The sequence below is a fragment of the Alligator sinensis genome, unplaced genomic scaffold (genome assembly GCF_000455745.1).
Source record: "Alligator sinensis unplaced genomic scaffold, ASM45574v1 scaffold215_3, whole genome shotgun sequence".
In the NCBI taxonomy this organism is placed as follows: Eukaryota; Metazoa; Chordata; order Crocodylia; family Alligatoridae; genus Alligator; species Alligator sinensis.
In genome coordinates this window covers 317368-336140 of record NW_005842175.1, presented here as the reverse complement: position 1 = coordinate 336140, position 18773 = coordinate 317368, and the positions used below count along the sequence as shown (strand labels likewise).

At 47.7% G+C, this 18773-nt stretch overlaps 2 protein-coding genes across 3 annotated transcripts in view; one reads left to right on the top strand and one right to left on the bottom strand.

Moving 5' to 3' along the window:
• Positions 1-2: 2 nt before the first annotated feature.
• On the top strand, positions 3-2698 carry PDXP (pyridoxal phosphatase; the record flags this gene model as incomplete). The annotated part of the gene is made up of 2 exons (XM_006026000.1): positions 3-195; positions 1163-2698. Coding segments are annotated over 2 exons (519 nt in total), but the record flags the coding sequence as incomplete, so codon positions are not given.
• Positions 2699-9544: 6846 nt separating this feature from the next.
• The window catches only part of LOC102375869 (urotensin-2 receptor-like), a 24587-nt gene continuing 15358 nt past the window's right edge, over positions 9545-18773 (bottom strand). Inside the window, exon 2 of one of the 2 annotated variants that reach the window (XM_014520993.2) lies at positions 9545-10002. In XM_014520993.2, the coding sequence (XP_014376479.1) occupies positions 9836-10002 (167 nt within the window). In that variant the 3' untranslated portion in view covers positions 9545-9835. The remainder of the gene's footprint in view (positions 10003-18773) is intronic. The other variant, XR_003094614.1, reaches the window with a different exon arrangement.

Sequence of the window (18773 nt, the reverse complement as noted above, 5' to 3'; positions counted from 1 at the left end):
GGGCCGCCGGGCTGCGCCTGGCCGGGGAGGAGGAGGAGGAGGCGGCGGTGCGTGCTGTGCTGGTGGGCTACGATGACCAGTTCACCTTCGCCAAGCTGGCCCAGGCCTGCGCCTACCTGCGCGACCCGCGCTGCCTGCTGGTAGCCACCGACCCCGACCCCTGGCACCCACTTGGCAACGGGCAGCGCACCCCGGGTGAGGGGCCGCGTGGGGTAGGGAGGGGAGGCCCGCTTGCAGCCTCTGTGGCTGCACCTCCTCATGCACGCAGGTGGACTTCCATCCCAGCACTGACCTGCTACACTGGGGCCCTCCCTGGGGGGAGGAGCCCTTCACATCCCCCTAGCCTGGGGCTGCCCCCCCATGCACGTGTGCGCCTGCACCCCACACACAGACACCTTCCTTACATGCCCCACATGGCTCCCCTACACACCCTTCTCCATGCACACACTTCCATACCTGCCCCTGTGATGCGCATCCCTTAATCATTCCTACATGTGCTCCCTTCACACCTCCCTTCTCATTCCGACAGGTGCTCCCAACACCCCCTCTTCTGCCGCACATGCTCCCTATATCCTTCCCTATGTGCACCCCCTATTCATCCCTACACCCACTCCCAGCCCCCCCACATCACTATGAGCCCCCCCACACACACACACTCCTTGTTGACCCTTTCACCCCAATGCTGCCCTCACATACGGACCCTTGCACCCACACCCAACACACATACAGGCAACACTTGCCCACCAGTGTCAAGGGACCTGCATGCAGCTTCTTGCCCTCATAAGATTCCAGTGATTCAATTGCTGGCAGCCTGCCTTTGAGCAAAGTGCATCTAGTGTAGTCCTCATGGTGCACCAGACCAGCAGCTCCCACTTTGAATAAGGGCTGGGGCATTAGGATCCCCAGTTGTGGGCCAGGTGACTGTTGTGTGGGGTTTGCTCTCCAAAGTTAGATGCCCCGAAAGGAGGTGTGGCTCTGCATCCTGGGCGTAAGGGCCAGCAATCCTCGGGAGATTTCCAGCTGCAGGGCCCGTAGCTTTTCCTACTCTCCCTGGAACACCCAAGGTGCTTTTGCTGCGCTTCTGCCTTGGCTTTGGTTGGTAGGGTACTTGGTCATTGAAATATTATTGACGTGCAGGCATCTCTTTTTCCCTTCTCTTTAGGGACAGGGAGCCTCACAGCTGCTGTGGAAACCGCATCAGGACGCAAAGCGCTGGTGGTGGGGAAGCCAAACACCTACATGTTTGACTGCATCGTTGAGCGCTTTGGCGTGGACCCCTCCCGCACCCTTATGGTGGGCGATCGCTTGGAGACAGATATCCTCTTCGGCAAGAACTGTGGTCTTGCCACTGTCCTGACCCTGACAGGCGTGTCACGTCTGGAGGAGGCACAGGCCTACATGGCCAGCGATAGCCCTGCTGCAAAGGATCTGGTGCCCAACTATTATGTGGACAGCATTGCAGACTTAATACCGGGCCTGGATGACTAGAGAGTTTAAGGGGGAAGGGAGCTTAGTCCCACTCCATTTCATCACCCATTCCAACTTCTCTCTCCCTGCCTTTTTCCTCCATTCCTGTTTCTTTGCATACCAGTACTTTGGTTTTTGAGGGGAGGGGCATGGTATGAATTGTCCTTCTTCCTCCAAGCTGCCAGGTACTGAATTTTGCTGATAAAACCCTGTCCCTTCAGTCAAGTCTGCTACCAGTGACTAAAGGAGACTTGGGAGTCTTTCATTAACTTTTTGTGTGCACGGGGTGGGAGTAGCATTTACAGGCCAAACCAATGTCCATTTGCCCTCCCCGCTCCTGGGGTAGGGCCCAGTTGTGTTATGTCTAATTTTCTCTCTCTTAAGTGACCAGTGGCGGCCTTTACTGCTATGTCCTTCAGTGGTTTTTGAACTGCAGCTGTTGTGCTCCCCTGGGCACCCACAGTGAGTCCTTGCCAGGGGAGTAGCTGGTGCTGTTTTTATTACCTCTCCTGCCCCCACCCTGTGCCCAGTGGTGGGGCTTCCCACCTAGGACCCAGAAAGGGTTGGGAGTGCACCCAAGTCAGGTGGAATGGTGAAAGAGAGAGTCTGCCCTGCCCTTTTAATGAAGAGAAGTATGGTTTCTTGCTCTAGGGACTGTCCTCAGCTCTGACTCTTGTCACTGCACCAGCTTAATTTGGTGTTCCTAGAGGTGTTGAGGTTGAGGAACCAGGAGCCTGTCCTAGCTTACCTGTGCCATAATGAGCCAGACCTGCTGTAACTACTTACAGCAGATCAGTAACAATCTCCAAACACCCTTTCCTGTGGGTGGGAGGAAAATGTAGGGCAAGGGCTTTTCTGACTAGACAATGAAGCACATCAGTAGTGAACTGTATAGCTTTTTTTGTCTCTGTCTAGGCCAGGCCACTGAGATGATGGGAGAGGGGTCCGTGGTCCCCCTGTCCCACTGCTGCTAGATGGCTGTGCGTGGAGTAGCATTGGTATTGTCAGTGCTGTGAATGTGCCACAGCCCCAGAAAATCATTCCTTGCTGCTTTGTCTGTACAGTTTTATTTATTAATTAATTTATTAAAGTGTTTGTATAAATTATGCTGATTGGTTGTGCCGGGGGTGAGGGACAGTGCCCTTGGGGCTCTCTCACCACTCGTGTCCCATGTTGTTGTTCTCTGACACTCGCCGTCTTTCTGTAGATAATAAAGTGCGAGCGAGCGTGAGTTGGAATTGGCCTCCTTCATTCAGCCATCTTGGCATGGAGCGGGTGGTTATGCTGGATCTGTTGGTGGGGGAAGGAAAAAAGGGGAAGCTAAAGATGACTTGGCAAAAATAGTTATTTGGGGCACAGACTATTAGTACTTCCTTCTCCATAGCCCTTTACTCTTTAACTAAAAAGGGAAGTCCTTTCTCTCTGGAAAGTTGTCTCTGCAGATTAACCAAGCAAAGCATACCCAATGATATTTTGGAAGTTTATGCTGCTATTTGCCATTGCTTGGATTCAGGATGCCGTTTGGGTTCTGTCCCCTCTCATTCTGGTACTGTTCATTACTGCTGTCAGGTATGAGAATTGGAGTTTGGCTGGCTTGCGAGGCAGCAGTCTACAAGGTCGAGTGGGTTGCTTATGCTATTGTGCAGCTTGTCTCCTGGTTCTTTCTGGCCTTCTAGTTTGAGGGCATGTCAAGGCTATAGATCAGTGGTTCTCAACCTTTTTTGTACCAGAACCCATTTGTAAATATGAATGGCCAGTCCCAACCCAGTGCCCCTTCTAACCTGCTGCCCCCAGTGTGTGGAGCGGGGGAGGCCCCAAGGAGTCCCTTGCAGCCTGGAACTCTGATGGCCTGCAAGGGAAAACCCAAGGTTTCTCACGTTTTTCTCCTTTAAAGGAGATGTTGATTCATTTTTTTAAATTTGTTCTCAACCCTTTCCTATATTCTTGCAACCCACTTTTGGGTTGTAACCCACAGGTTGAGAAACACTGCTATTGGTTCTCAATCAAATGCTAACACTGGTTCTCAATCTTTTAGAGTCAAAGCACAACTCATTATCAGGGCACCCCTCAGAAAATACCAGCTCTTAGCTTTCACTTGTTTTTTTCTATTTTTTTTAATAGAGCAATTCTTCTGTTGCAAAGAATTCAGAAAGACCACAACAGGTCAGAATGTCTTTGACAGGATGGGTTCATTTTGAAATCTCTGGGTTTGTCTTGTGAATCACGCAGGTGTCTGCACACCTAACAGTACTAACATTGCACGGCACCCCAAGGAACCCCTTCAGTGGATCTCATAGCGCCTCGTGGTACAATGGCACCCTGGTTCAGAAGCTCTACTGCAGCATCTGGGGCTTTGTGGAAGCATGACTACACTGTGTGTGGATACTCTGCTGACTGTTAGCCTGAGGCAGAGACATAGTAGAGTAGACCCTGACTTATCCTAAGGAAGGGGTCTACTACACCTTAAGTAAATCTCTGAGACATTCTTTCTCACCTACTTCTAAACATTTGTGCAAAACTGAAGGAGCCTGAGCCTTCCTCACCTTGGAAATGACCTTTTCAGGGCTGCTCATGTCGCTTACTGGTCATCTTTGTGCTTTACTTCTTCAACAGTTGCTCTACACAGCCCTGGAACTAACAAGGTGCTTGAAAGAGGGCTAGGGTTTGGAGTCAATGAAGAGGTCACATAGGACAGGGACCACTTGTAGGGCACGTGGGTTAAGTATGATGGGAAAGGGCAGAAGTCTGTGCCTGCTGCAGTACACCTCTCCAAAACCTGGATGGGAACCTAAGAGTCTCACCATTCCACTGCCATCAGCAAATACTTTATCTACAAATACTTGAAGCATCCTGTCCCCCTTCAATAATGAGCACATGCAGGGCACTGCTATTGGCTACCCCTTTGGTCCAAATTGTGGAGCTCCGAAGTTTCCAAACCAGCAGAATGACCCATGTCAGTATTGATAGGATGCCACGTGATGAAATTCCTGGATCGTTTTTCAGTTTGACCTTAAGAAAGAAAAGAAAATCCCACACAAAGCTGCCATGTAAGAACATCAAGGTTGCAAAATCAAGCATTGGGAAGTCAGGAAATGGCAGAAGTGAGGTTGTCTGTGCTATCTTAATATAGCCTCCTTCCTGGCACTTAGCAAGCTCCCTTTGATTGAAACTGTAAGTGCTGAGCACTTCTGTAAATTGGACAGGGTTGTCAGCCCCATAAATGAGGCATATGTACTTGGTGATCCCCTGCAAAAAGTTCCCAGCATTGCATAGCAGGTGTATGGCAGAGGCAGAGATGAGTGCTAGTTCTCCACAGACACATCCAGCTGCCTTGAACTGAGACCACCCTTTCTCAGCAATCCTGCTTGTTGTTTTTTGCATAAATTGGAAAAGGCCCACTTAATTAGGCAGGGAGCCCACAAATGACATTCTCCTTTCCTACCTAGTCCACATGCATCCCCAGAGCACAATCAATCCTGGGCCCTGAATGAGGCAAAGGTTCCATAGGAGATGCAATGCACAAACAAGTCAGTAAAGACTCTGATAACACACATGAGAGGAGGGGAAGGGATTGAGGTTGTACAGGCAACCTGCATCCTGGCTTGTCCAAGGGCAATAGGGATCAACGTTTTTAGGAGGCATGCCACAAATTAAGCCTGTGCACATAACAGGCTTCCCCTTCCTCTGCTTTCTGTTCCCTACCCAATCTGTTGTGTGTGCACGCAGGCTGCCCGTACCACTTGTGGCATGCATGCTGCAGGCTGCCCACCTCTGCCTAGGTTTTGAATGTTTGACTACTGTATGTCACTTCAACAAGTGATCTATTAAATAGGTCTCTGTGTAACGGAGATACCTGCTGCTAGCTCAGTGGGATTCTACACTCATGCCACTTGCAGGCCACGTTGCTTCACAGCTGCTGTTGGTCCATGAAGCAGCCTCTTGCTGCAGTCCTTGCTCTGAGACCCAGATTTCCAGTTGTGCTGCATCCTCCGTGGTGAAGGGCTGCATGTGCACAAGCTCGAGGTGCCATGCCTGACTTTCCATGTACTCATTGTAGCCTCTCCCCAGTTGGTCAGACTAGGTGGGATCCTCATTAAGTGCATCCTGTTCCTCAGCCAAAAGCAGCAGCCATGTTATGCCCCCTTGAGGTAGGTACTTGCCTTCAACTTGAGGCCCAGAATAGAAAAGGTAGGAAGGGGGAGATGGGGCATAAAACAGGGCTCTTGCAGTCCTGCTCAACCTTAGTTTGGTGGTGTCTCCAGTATAACTCTTCTGTGCATAATAAGAGGGTCTGAGGGGAGGTCTCCACCTTGGCCTCCTTTGTTCTTCCATTGCCAAGGTTTGCACTGCGGCAGTTGTGAAGGCTCTAGGAGGACTCCTGCTTCCAGGACTGAAATGGGTTGACCACTCCAGCCAAATTGCTGGAAGCCCTTGAGTCTGCCAGGAGCGGGGCTACTTAGCATCAGGACCAACTACTCAATGCATCAGAGAGAAGGAGCTCCTTTCTCCTCCTGCGGGGCAAGCAGTTCCAGCAGGGCTGAGCAGAGTGGGACGTAGGAGAAACATGGCCTGTTGCAACACAGGCAAAGATGAGGCAGATCTCTCCCACAGTGTGTCACATGGCACACTCTGACTCTGCAGTAACAGGGACACCCTGGCTGCAGGCACAGCAGGCTTTCCATTGCTGAAGGAGGGTTGACTTCCTTCATACCACAAATGCAGTTGCTCTGGCAACAGTTGCTCAGATGCTTAACCGGTACTTCCAGTTTGCAAAGCATCCTCCTGCAAGGGGCAACGCCCAAAAGGAGGCTCTGCCTTAAAGCACCGTTTGCTTTGCTGACTTTGTGGGAACGTTGCAGGCTTAAGGGGCAAGGGGGAAACCTTGCATTGCTTTCCAGTGACAAACCCTCCTTTGGGTAACAGAAAGAGAAGGGCAGATGAACTCCTGAAAGTACTGCATCAAGTCTCCAGCTAGCTACTGGAGATGGGTTAGGGCTCAGCTATATAAACTTGGCCCAAACTAAACCCAGTTGTCCCAATACAAAAAGAGTTGTGTCCACTGGGACTTTATGCATCTAGGTGAATCTAATGTAAATTGGGGCGTTTTGTGTCTGATTCAATCCAGTGCCATTTTACACCAGGCCAAGCAATTTGGGGATATCATTCATGTCCATGTCCCCCCCAACCTCTGGAGGCCCCATCCTGTTAAATAACAGCAGTGTGCGCACATCAGGATTCCCCTTTGACATCACACAAAAGTATTTTCTTTGCATTTTTGTCACACAGAGTAGCAACATACTCTCTAAGTTCAAGCCTGCCTGTGGAAGTGAAAACTCATTCTCTACCCAGGTTTTGCCAGCCCAGCTTTGCCCCCATCGCTGATGCCGTACCAGCAATAAGAGCTAAACAACTGTCTGCCAAGTCACCTGAGCTACACAAAAGCTGCAATGCACATCAGGCCAGCTCCAGAGCTCTGCCCCTTGAGGTAACCTCCACTTCCTCACATTAAACACACTTGGTAAAGTAGCAGGCAACCCACAGGTCAAGCCCCACACAGCTCAAAGTAACTGCAAAACCTGACGCACCTCCAAGGCAAAGAGGGAGCTGAAAAAATTCTTCCCATCTTCCAGGGCTCTCAAGGCCAGGAAGAAGCTCTGGGAGAAGCATCCCGAAAGGTGTGAGGTGGAAAAGTCATCGTCTCTGAGAACCTGGGTACTGAATAAAGAGCCTTTCAGGGTCAGAACCTGAAGCCTCCAGACCTTCAAGGAGCTCCTGGCTGATGCTGGCCTACCATCTGGTGAGCTTGGAGGCCCAGAAAGTGCACCTGAGTGAGACGTTCAGGGGGTCTTGCAAAGGTGTTGACAAGATGTAGGAGCGGGGTGGAGGGAAAGGAGAAAGTTCTTCATGGAGGAGAAGAACAAGAGCTTGAAATTCAGAAAGCTAGAAGAGAGGGGGCTCAACCTAACTAAAGAGATCCCTAGAGAAAGCCTTGGTTGTAGCATGGGAGTCTTAGCAAGAAGAGGGGAAAGTGTGGGAGTGGAAATGCAGACGTAGTGGCAAGCAGACAGAACAGGCAAAGCAGTCAGGTTCTGTGATGGAGGTGCAACTCACTATTGCAAAGTGTGTGCAACAGGGGCATAGGCAGACATTGCATAGGGCTGAGAGGAGCTTTGTGCCCTCACATTGTCCACCACCGTGTTGGAGAGCCATAAGAATAGCCACTTTACCTCTTCAGCCCCCTGACCTGCTCCAGCCTCATAGACCCCTACTTGCTCTATGACCAGAGGCCCCACCCAGCTGGAAGGTGGACACAGGCCTGGGTTAATGTTGGTCTGAAGATACCCAGCATTTATCAAACCCACAGGAACCAGTCATAGCAGCCCCTACATAGAAAACCCAAGGTGAAAGGGAGGCACCGTGATGCTTAACATTCATGGCTGCCTGCAGGGCTCCCAAAGCAGAATCCTCAAGCTGCAGTTTCACAAACACCAGATCAACCCATTAATGCCAGGAGCCAGGGCAGTAGGCAAACTGCATTGCCCACAGACTGGCCTTGGTTATTGGAGTGGACTTCGCTGTCAGCAGCCAAACTACCATCAGCTGGCCCCAGTTGCCTGCATGGGCATGACTGCCTGCTTATAAGCAGTAGCTCTTTCAGTGCCCAGGAGGCTACTAAATAGGACAGATGTCTCTCTGTCTAGTCCTTGTTCCTAGTTTCCTGTTATCTGGCTGCTGGCTCCTTGTTCCCCAGACTCCAGCTTGGACCCCTTTTCTCCAAACTGACTTGCTGGTTCCTGCCATCTTTGCTTCTGAGTCTGGTCTAGACCCTGTCCTCTGACAACTGGCTCCTGACTTGTGACTTGAGTTTGCAGCTTGTCCATAACCTAGTCCTGTACAGTGATAGCTTCCTGCTCTGGACCCTTAGCTAGTGGCTCTGGTCTGGATTCCTGCTTCCTGTTCCTGACCCCCTTGGTTTGTGGCTTTATCCAGGGTGACTGCCTATATCTTGGTCCATTATAAACCACGGCTTTCTGACACTTGCTTCTGATCCCCCTAACTCCAGCTGGGGACTCTCGATTCCTGACCTTTGCCTGTTCCTGATCCCCTGAGTTGTGACCCTCCGAAGTCAAGCTCAGATTGCTGATACCCTGGTTGTACCCCTGACAATTAGGTCCTTTCCTTCAGGTATGTAGCATGAGATCTCCTGGACAACATCCCATTGTGAGCTGTCATTCAGGGTGTTTTAACAATTGTGCAAGTCTCTCTGTCCCTGCCTGCCAGGCCTTGGTGAAACCTTTAGACTTGGCCCCAAGGATGTTGTGCAGAACGCAGCACAGTTCAAATCCCAGTCAGGAGCTGCTTGCCCATCCCTAGGCTTGCACCAAGCTATTATTAATCTCCTGAAAAGGTGCATTGTACCGTCATCCAGCAGCTGCTTGAGCAATTGTTTCTCCACTCTTTTCTGACATCCAGAAGACCACTGTCAGATTTTCTTAGCAACTGCAAGAGAGGGTAGGCAGGGTCCCCTGAAGCCAGGCTTAGATTTATGGTGGCCCTGAGCAAAGGTCAAGACATGAGCCTCTCCCTTTTCCCCTCCCCATATTAAGTGACTTGCTCTAACTTAATCTCAACCACAGGGTTTAGGCCCTGTGCAATTACTGCAGTTGCTCACCCTTAAAACTAGCTCACGCTGTTAATAGCTATGTGCTTTGCAATCCCAGAAAAATATCCTTTGTTAGGGAAAACAGGGGAGAGTTCCTACAAATTCAAATGCCATATCCTTTTCTAAACCAACCTGCATTAGCACTAATGAATCTGCCCACAGTGATTGACTAGGCCTTGGAGCCCAGTGGCAGAATATCTCTTCTGATTTATGAGCCCCAAGGCTTGAGAAGTGGGACAATGAATGGGACTATGGATTCTATCAGTTGTTCCACAGCAATTAAGGAACCCCACATGGGTGAAGACTTCAATAACTTCCTGAGGATTTACATCCCTTCTAAATGCTGTGGGAGTATTTTTGTAGTGGCAGTACATATTTCCATCACACCAACCCTAGTGGGCAACTTGCCTACGCCAAACGGATTTGCAACAGACCAGGAGCCATCAGAGATGGAGCTTCCAGACAGTTGTGGCCGCAGATTTCTCCACTGGCAAAGGAGGTCTTATATTGGTGCATTGCCTCTGTAGCGTCTTAGGCCCAGAACAGATGCTCTGTGGAGTGTGGATCTCATTGACTTTGTCTTCCTCACACTCGGCATCTTGGTTTGTTTTCAGACTGCTCGGGGGTTTAACTTGCTGTGCAGTGGGAAGCACGTGCATCTGAAACTGTTGCTGCTGACACAGCACAAAGTTCTGCTGTAACTCCTCATTGCATTTCTGAAGTGGTGTGTGCCTGGTGGCAGGATGCCAAAGACAACAGTAAGCTCTGCAGTGTGTTCCCCATTGTCAGTGCAGCAAGGCAGAGATGTGACTTGTCCACGTTGCTGGTGCCATTCTTCGAAAATGGCACCACCTGTCTGCTGTGTAGGCAATCTGGAGATAAAGGCAAAGGATTCAGTGTGACAGGAGGAGTGGTGGGCACCAGAGGCAGAGAATGAGCAGTATGGGGGTTGGGTAACAGTCGCTGAGGCAAAATGAAATAAAATCAGATTAGGGGCATAGAAGTGAAACCAGATGCTGCAGCTGGTGAACGAGCTGAAGGAAGTTACTATTAATATTAATGCAATGCGAAGCATGCTAATGAGCTTAACAGCTAAAAGTGGTATTGTCATTTGAGCGGAGCTGGTCACAGTGTTGGTGTTACTAGAGCAGTCAATAGAGCGCTCTTTGGGCATCAAGGTCTTGGTGTCCCCATGATGACTCTTATCTTCACGGGTTTGGGTTTTAGTCAGAGGGAAGTGAGGAGGCTGGTCTCTGCAGGAAGTGCACTCAATCAGAGAAAGAAAGGCAAAGAAGCCACAAGCTCTTAGAAAAGGAGATCATGAGGAATCATGAGGTTTTTAGCTGCTGACGCCCTGGATTTGGAATCCAGAAACTTCTAGCTACTTTATGGTCCATACCCCACTGCGCAATCTCCTACTGTTGCACAATACCTTCTGTAACTCTAACCTGCATGTGTTATGGAACACTTGGATTTGGGGTCGGGGCCAAGAGGATATATGTGAATACATGAATACAAGCTGAGAAGAGACAGTCACTGACCCCAGCTGGTTGCCTTGCCATTTTCTTCCACTCAGTAGTAACAACCTACCTGCAAGCCCTGAGGACTTCCCATCTCTGAAACAAAAAACAATGCTTTACCCTACTAACGCAGCTCCTTTGCCTCCCACAGGCCATTTGACTTGGCAGCTGCCACCAACCTAAAAAGCATTCTCCATGGGCAAAGCAAAAGTCTAAGATAGGGTCCTCTCTATGCTCTTCTGGTATGGTAGGGGTTACTCTGAGACTTTGGGGATACCCCTCACTTTCCAGCAATGGAGGCATGCCTCCCCTCTGTACACACATGTGCGCATGCATACACATGCACGTACACACACCTGAAGCACCCAAGGAGCAAAATTCAGCTTGCGTTGCATTAAGCCTGGGCATGTGGAGCATGTTGCAGCACTGCTGCACATTGAATCCTATGAATCTCAGCTGCTTCCCCAAGCTGCCACAGCTCCTGGTCGCAGAAACAGAGGATTGTCAGGGGTTTTACCTTGTGCAGTGCCATCAGGTGACACTCCTTATGTGTGTGTGTTTAACAGAGCGTGAGCTTTAGGCAAGAAGCTGGCCTTCTTTATTTGACTGTCCCATTGGGTCCCATTAGACCAGTTAATCTCCAGTCCCTAGAGCTGCGATGAAGTAATCTTTGTTTGCTTTCTATGGGAATTGTGTCCACTGGGATTTATTAACTGACACACTTGTCAACTGCCTCAGCAACAAAGCCAGGAACACAGCAGCCTATGGAGAGGGAACTCCCTGCTGGTCCTAAAATGTGGCTTCCCCGCATCCCTGCAGGGCTGAGGCACCTTGTCAGGCCGGAGGACCTGTGTGGGAGGCTTTCATTGTCCCAACCTGTCCTGGATGTAGTCAAAGCTGTCCAGACACTAGTGCCGACGCTCTGCCAAGTTTCACAAGGGCTGAGATCATCTCAGATGGAGGCCTGAGAATTCAAGGGCTGTGCGGGTAAAGGGCGGCTCGGAGAACACAGCCCCAGAGGGGGTGGGCGCATCACCTGCTGCGTGCTCAGCTTTTCCCCTTTTGTTCTGTAGTAATGGACACCCCAGCCACAGGCACTCCAGGGCTTGCCACTGCCGAAGGAGAGGCAGGGCTCTTTACGCCACAAATAAGGTCACGGTGACAACTGCCACTCAGATGATGGTTCAGCTGTTTTCAACATCCCCTTGGTGGGACCTACATCTAAAGAGCCTTGATTTCCCATGATAAGCCCTCCTGAGGAATCCAGGTTTTTTCTGGATTTTTTTCTGGATGTGGAGTTGGCAGAGCAGGGATAGAGGGGATTTTTCAGCTGTCCTTGCCCCAAAGGCCAATTTCTGATGTGGAGAATGAATCGGAAAGTGGAGCTTTCCCTCTTTTTCTCTTTTCACTAAAATAGTTGTGCGAACTTCAGAAAAGCTGCTGTAACCAACACTGCAGGACACTTTTACTTCAGTCTGTCCCCTGCACCTGATGCCCATCCCATAGGACCACCCTGTCGCACACGAACTTCAGTGACCAACTACAAGTAAGGAGTGATTTGGGTGCTTCAATAGGGCCTGACTTTCAGATGGTGAATGCTTGGCAGTTTCTGAGAATGAGGCTCCCTTAAACTATCTCAAGTTAGGCTCCCTACAAATGAGGCACCTGAGATCATGAGGCTCTTTTGAAGTTCCTGGTCCAGTTGCCTCCTTCACAGACAAGCCCAGCAAAAATCTTAAGAATGGACTGAGATCAAATGAGGTCCCCACTTCCCTTATATATGGTCCCTCCAGATGGCGGTGGGTATGGGACCCTTTCAGCCCTGCTGTTCATGCTGCACCTGTTCTGTGCATGAGGAGATGACTCAAGGCTCCAGGTCTGATCGAATGGGCACCTCTTACTAGGGCAGATGTCTCTGTAGGGCCCAGAGGAAGAAGGTGCTGTGGGTAAGCGAGTTAAGGATCTGAGAATAAAGGGTGGGGGGCAGAGCAGTCACTGCATCCAGTTGCATGGAACAAGGATTCCCTTGTCCATTGTGCGTGGGAGGACTCTCTACTGCTGAAATAAGATTCGCTGCCCACAACCATGGTTGCTTCGGTAACCATGGGTTGTATGATGTATCAGATACTGTTGCTATGTTGGCGTTGCTGTTAGAGATCACGAGCAAGGGAGGAACCTAAGATGGGGCCCCAGTTTCTGTTTTGTTTGCATTGCACCATGCTTTATGCTGATATGCACCAAGCCCTGCTCCACACTTAACCAAAACACGTGCAAAGCTACATTCAGCCTCTGTCACCATGAGTCAGGGGGAATGGACAGGGGAGCAGTGCTGTAGCAAAGTTGGGGTGAGCAGGGAGACTGCCCCAGGAACCAAAGCAAAGGGGTGCTAACAAGCACTGCCCAGCCCCAGATCTGTGCATGGGACGAGGGCTGGCTGTTGCTGTGGGCTTTGGCCCAGACACCAAACTTCCTTGCCACGGCTCTGCAGGGTAGACATAATACACAGGACCTTGTGACCACTCTCACACCATGGATCCTGCAGTCTCATTCTCTTTGGTGTTGCCTGTCTGCATGTAACCAGCACAGCCATGAGCTGCAAGTGATCTTCTAGATCAGAGCTTTCCAAACTGTGTGCCGCGACACATTAGTGTGTCGGCGGCAGTGTGTAGGTGTGTCGCGCAAAATGCAGAAAATTTTGCGGAAGAGCACCGCGGAGCTCCCTTACTCATGTCTGCTTCCCTTGGCCCCTCCCCCGGAACTGAATTACTGTGTCGTGAAATGATGCACGTCTAAAAAGTGTGTCACCAACATGAAAAGTTTGGAAAGCTCTGTTCTAGATCAACTGGCACAATGGAGAAGTCCAGTCACTGGGGCTGCACACAGAGCTGGCAGTGAGGTTTGTGTCCACGGCTGTGTTCCAACATCACCCATCCCATCCTAACACCCTGCCACCAAAGCCAACAGCAGGATGGGCTCTGTGGAGGGGGGGACTTCCCAAGCAGGGCAGAGATGCATGGGCAGGCGGGAAGGCAGTGTGCGTAGGAATCTTGTACATCCCTGCCTATTGGGTGCATACACAAAAGAGTCCCAGTGTAGTGCGCAGGTTTGTTATTACCCTGAAATAAAATAATTTTCTGATAGCATACTGTTAGGTTAACAATAATTTAGATTATTAAGAAGTATTAGCTTTACAGCTGAATACAAGGCATGACCTGTAGCCTAGCAATGCAGCTGACCACAAGGCAGATTGATAGCTAAGCCTTTGCTTGTGTCAAGTAATCATTTTAACTATATTAAGCATTTTCTGAGTTAAAAGCAGCAAGTATCTCTGTGTCTGTGTGCTGAAAAATCAGCTACAGCAAAAAGTAAGATAAGACAGGAAAACCATTGTTCTGGGTGCACTGGTTGTGTCCTTGAGAAGTATCTACTACTGTGTAAGGTTTTGCTAACATATTATAATGTTACTGTTACTTAACTTTTAGCTTTTAAAAAAGTGCTAGTTCAGCTTAATAAAAATATGCTGTTACAAAGATTTAAAAAGCACCGCCCAAGTATTGCTTTTTTTGTTAACCATGAAGTCTTGCCTTGTTATAATAAGTATAAAAGATCACCTCACCCTTAGGGGGGGGCCATTTTGCCTTTTGCTGGCTTTATGGTCTTTGCTCGAGCAAATAAACAGCTGTCTTTCTTTACCCGCGTTGTCTGTCAATCAAATTACAGCTAGACAACGAACCTTAGGGAGGTTTCTCCCACCACAATTTGGCACCCCAGATGGAAAATGGTGGCAGCACATCAACACAGTCAAAGGTGTTTTAGTTCAAAAGTGCACCACTGCCATTTTCCAAACACTGATGTGCCACCGTTTATACAAATGTGCATGACACAGCGCCGGGCATGTCAGCTTCCATGCAGATCAGACCCGATTAATCAAAGGTACGTTGCAGCATGATAAAGGTATGTGTATAAATGCCCCTAGTGGCCTGCAGAGATCTAGATAACCATGTGGTAGTTCGCCCTTGTTTCTGAAGACTAAAAAAAGATGCATTAAATGATTTTCCCGTTGGAAAAAAATTAGCAGATGTCAGTACTATGATAGTGAAAGGAGGCAGTCTATGAAACACTATACAAGTTTCAGAATCCTTGCCTGCCATAAAAACACTATAATAAGCAAAACAACAAAGCTCGGGAATACTGCTGCACAGCATCATCTTTAATAAGTATCCAACACGAAAGATTAACCAAAAAAATTCTACTCCCAGGTTACAGTAGCTATACTTTATACACAACAGCTGCAATAACAAGATAGTGCAACAGTCACTGTCTTGCCTTCATAAGTGAATTCATACTTTCTGCTACCCCAAAAGATAGATTTTTAGAAACTGCACTAGCAAGATCCCTATGGCCTTAACAACAACATAATATGCTAGAGTGACCAGCTCCCACTTCAGGACAGAAGTACCTCAACAGTCAAAAGAGAACAGAACATGTCATTTATCTGTAAAATAGTATGCTGTTTTACACAACTGCCTCACACAGTATGACACTTGTTTTGAGACAAACATTTCCCTCAGATGTAAAAATACAATCTTAATTTGAAAATACTAAATTGTTAATCACACAAAGCAAAAAAAATGAATATTCACCATTTCCCCTGAAATATCTTTAAATCTATTTTAGTTCCTTTTTCTGCCAGAAACTGTCAGGCACCATCATCAGCTGTAATTGCTCATTTCTAGTAAAATTTAATGCTTTAATCTCCTAAGTTAAATGCAAATCTCACAACTGCACACCTGTGTTTGCATATTCCCTTTGATGGGCCCTGTCACCATAAATGTCAGTATTTACTTCTCTTGAGTGTTGCTTCAGGACTAGCTGTGCTCCTCTTGTAGCTGACTTTGCATATAAATTCTGTAACATATTTTTGAGAGTTGAAAATTACAAAGCCCATTTGAAATGTTTAATTATTTATATAAATTCTATAGCATTAACCTTTGGAAAAAAAAAAAAGCTTCTCAGGGACAAAATACAGGATAGACACCACAATATGATAGGAGGAAAAGGGAAAAAAAATGCACTGAATGCTTCTGGAATGGAAAGCATTTAAAATTGAGATTTTCCTCAATTACCATTTTAGATAAAGTATCCAATAGATTAAAATAATTTTAAAGGTTTATTTCCCCCCGTTAAATAAGAATTTGCTTTCTATTTTACATACAAGTATTTCTTGTTTGCTAACATATAAAGCCAGGATTGTACAACAGGTACCCCTTCCCAATCTACCAACGCCATCCCATTAAACCTGGATTAAACTACCAGAAAAGATGGTCTTTGTTGTCAGAAGAAAAATGTATCAAGCATAGTTACTCTGACAGCAAAAACATAAATGTAACCAAATAAACTCTCAACTACAACAGAGGCATTGTTCAGGATACATGCTTGAGTCTGGAGGCAGCAACTTGTAGAATCATCTATAATGATCTGTTGGGGGGGATAAGGGGGTGGAAGAGAACAAATAACTAAATAAATGAGATTGACCCATTTTCCTTCAAAATGAAATTTTGTGCCAGCCAGTTAACTTTTCATGCATCACTTCCCCAAAGATTTAAAAACCAAACTTAAAAACAAAATTTCAAAATGTATTTTTACATTATATTTTGAGAGGAGAAAGTATCTGTAAAGTATTACTTGGAGTCCAGGCAACGCCCCCTACTGCTGCAGGTTAAATCCAGCCCACAGGCCAAAGATTGCCAGCCCATACTTTAGAGGTTTGAAAAGCAATGGGTTTTTAGTGATCTCATTTTCAGTCATATGTATAGCTGGAAAAAATATTAAACAAGCTTTCAGACACAAAGTGCCCTTCTCAAGTAAAGAGCCAGAGAACCTGGATAAAAACATAGTAAGAGGTCGTAATAGGGTAAACTTTACCAATGTTCTCAAAGAGAAATTAGGATAATCTATTAGTTACCTAAAATGCTTAAATACTCATGTGAGAAGCAGGAGGAATAAGGAGGAAGAACTGGAAATTCTAGTAATTAGAAAATGATATGAAATTGAAATAATGAAGACTTGAGTACCGTCACGAAGCATGTAACCTATATAAGCAAGACAGGCAGGGGAAAAAAAAGACGTGTTGCCTTATACGAGATGCATGTTTGTTTGGAGCTAAAGTACATAGTAATACATAGCTGAAGTACATAGCAAAAGGCAGGCCTATTGAAAATCTCTGAATCAAGGTCAGTATGGAGAACAGCAAGGGTGATGCCAGGGTGGATGTCTGCTATAATAAAGCAGACAGGAGAGGTGGATGAGGCTTTCCTTAAACAACTAACCAATGTTTCCAAATTACAGGACGTAAGGGTTCTCAAGAGGGTCTTTATCGTGGTCTTTATTGAGGGAAACACAGCAGAGCACCGGCAGTCCAGCAAGTCTTTGAGTGTGTCGGGAATAACTTATTGATAAAAGTCCTAGGGAGCCCAAGTAGGGAAAAAGTTCTTTCAGTTGCTCCTCACAAACTGGAAGGAACTGGTTAACCTATACATTGACTCTAAACAATCTGTATTACTTTCTAAAACAACCTCTGAAACGTCAAAATTTTTCATAGTAACTGGTTACCCATTACTTACACTGACCAGGAATAGAAAGTATTCTTTTCATACTCTCTCTTCTCTTCACACCTGCCTCTCCTTGAAGAGCTTAGGAGCTTCTGCAAGTTTCACAGTTCCCTTTACCTTTCATACTTGATCTCTAGACTTCAGCATGCAACTCTGCAGATTATGAAGTCTCTCCAACACAAGTAGCAGTAAAATAACAGGAAAGTAGGACTGGAAGAGATCTCAAAGTCATCTAGTCCAGCCCCCTGCTTGAGGCAGGATAGCCCCAACTAAACCATCCCAACCAAGAGTCTGTTTAGACTGCTCTTGAAAACTTCCAAGGATGGAGCTTCCACAATTTCTCTAGGTAGCTTGTACCAATGCCTGACCATCCTCAGAGTCAGAAAGTTTTTGCTAATCTCCAATTTAAATCTCCCCTGCTGTAGCCTGAGGCCATTACTCATAGTCCTGTTCCATAGAGCAGGGTTTCTCAACCAGTGGGACACAAAGGTGCTCTAAGTGGGACTCGGGTCGCAGCGGCAAAACCAGAAGTGCCATGGTGGGACTTCTGGTTTCACTTCTGCACGCTTCGATTGGCCACTATGACCAACTTCCTACTTCCTACAAGAGACATTGAAGAGATTGCTGTCTAGCCAAGCTGGTCTACTGTTACACTTTCCATTTTTCTGTCACATCAGGATAGCTTGCACCTATGCCTTTAATACAGCCTCCTTATAGTACAGACAGCTGTCCTGGATTCCTTTTCCCTTCATAGCGGTCTCCTAGAGAATCCTGCCCACCTGTTCCCCGAGTTCGTTAGTCTTCTTTTCTGAAGTCCAGTGTCCCTATCCTGCTGCTCTCCTTTCCTCCCCTTATGATCTTCAACTATAATTTCATGGTCCCCTATCACCCAAATAGTCTTCTACCTTCACTTCCTCAACCATTTCCTTCCTTTTGTGAGCAATAAGTCAAGAAAAGCTTCCCCGCCTAGTTGGCCTCTTTACCATTTGTATCCATCCCTTACACCAGTGGTTCTCAACCTTGTGCAGGCCGGGCGCGAGCCGGGCCCTTTTTCGTGCTCTGCGCGGGCTGTGGCCAGCAGCCCGGGCACACGGAGTCAGAGAGGGCACGCGTCAAGCTAGAATTAGGCACAGACTCATAGCGGTAGATTTAAAGATTGTTTACTTACACCGGAGATGGTTGCAGTGCAGGCTGGAAAACTTGCTTGAGTTGCGGTTACAGACAAAAACAACACGAAAGATCACATGGAGTTTGCTAGGCTCCACAGAAACAGAGCTCCGGATGCCCTGGACAAGCGCGCCACCGAAATAGAAACTTCGTAGATATGTCTTATAAAATTTATCACTCGAAGACGGGAAGAGGTGGGCGATGGATCAGGTCGCCAAACTCCTCTGAATCTCACACAGGGTCTCTATTACCCTGCCGTGTACCCAGAGTCCCCACAAGATGGATGTGGAGTCCTCTTCGGCTTGGGCGGAAACCGCTCAAGCCTCTTATACGGCTAGCAGGCCA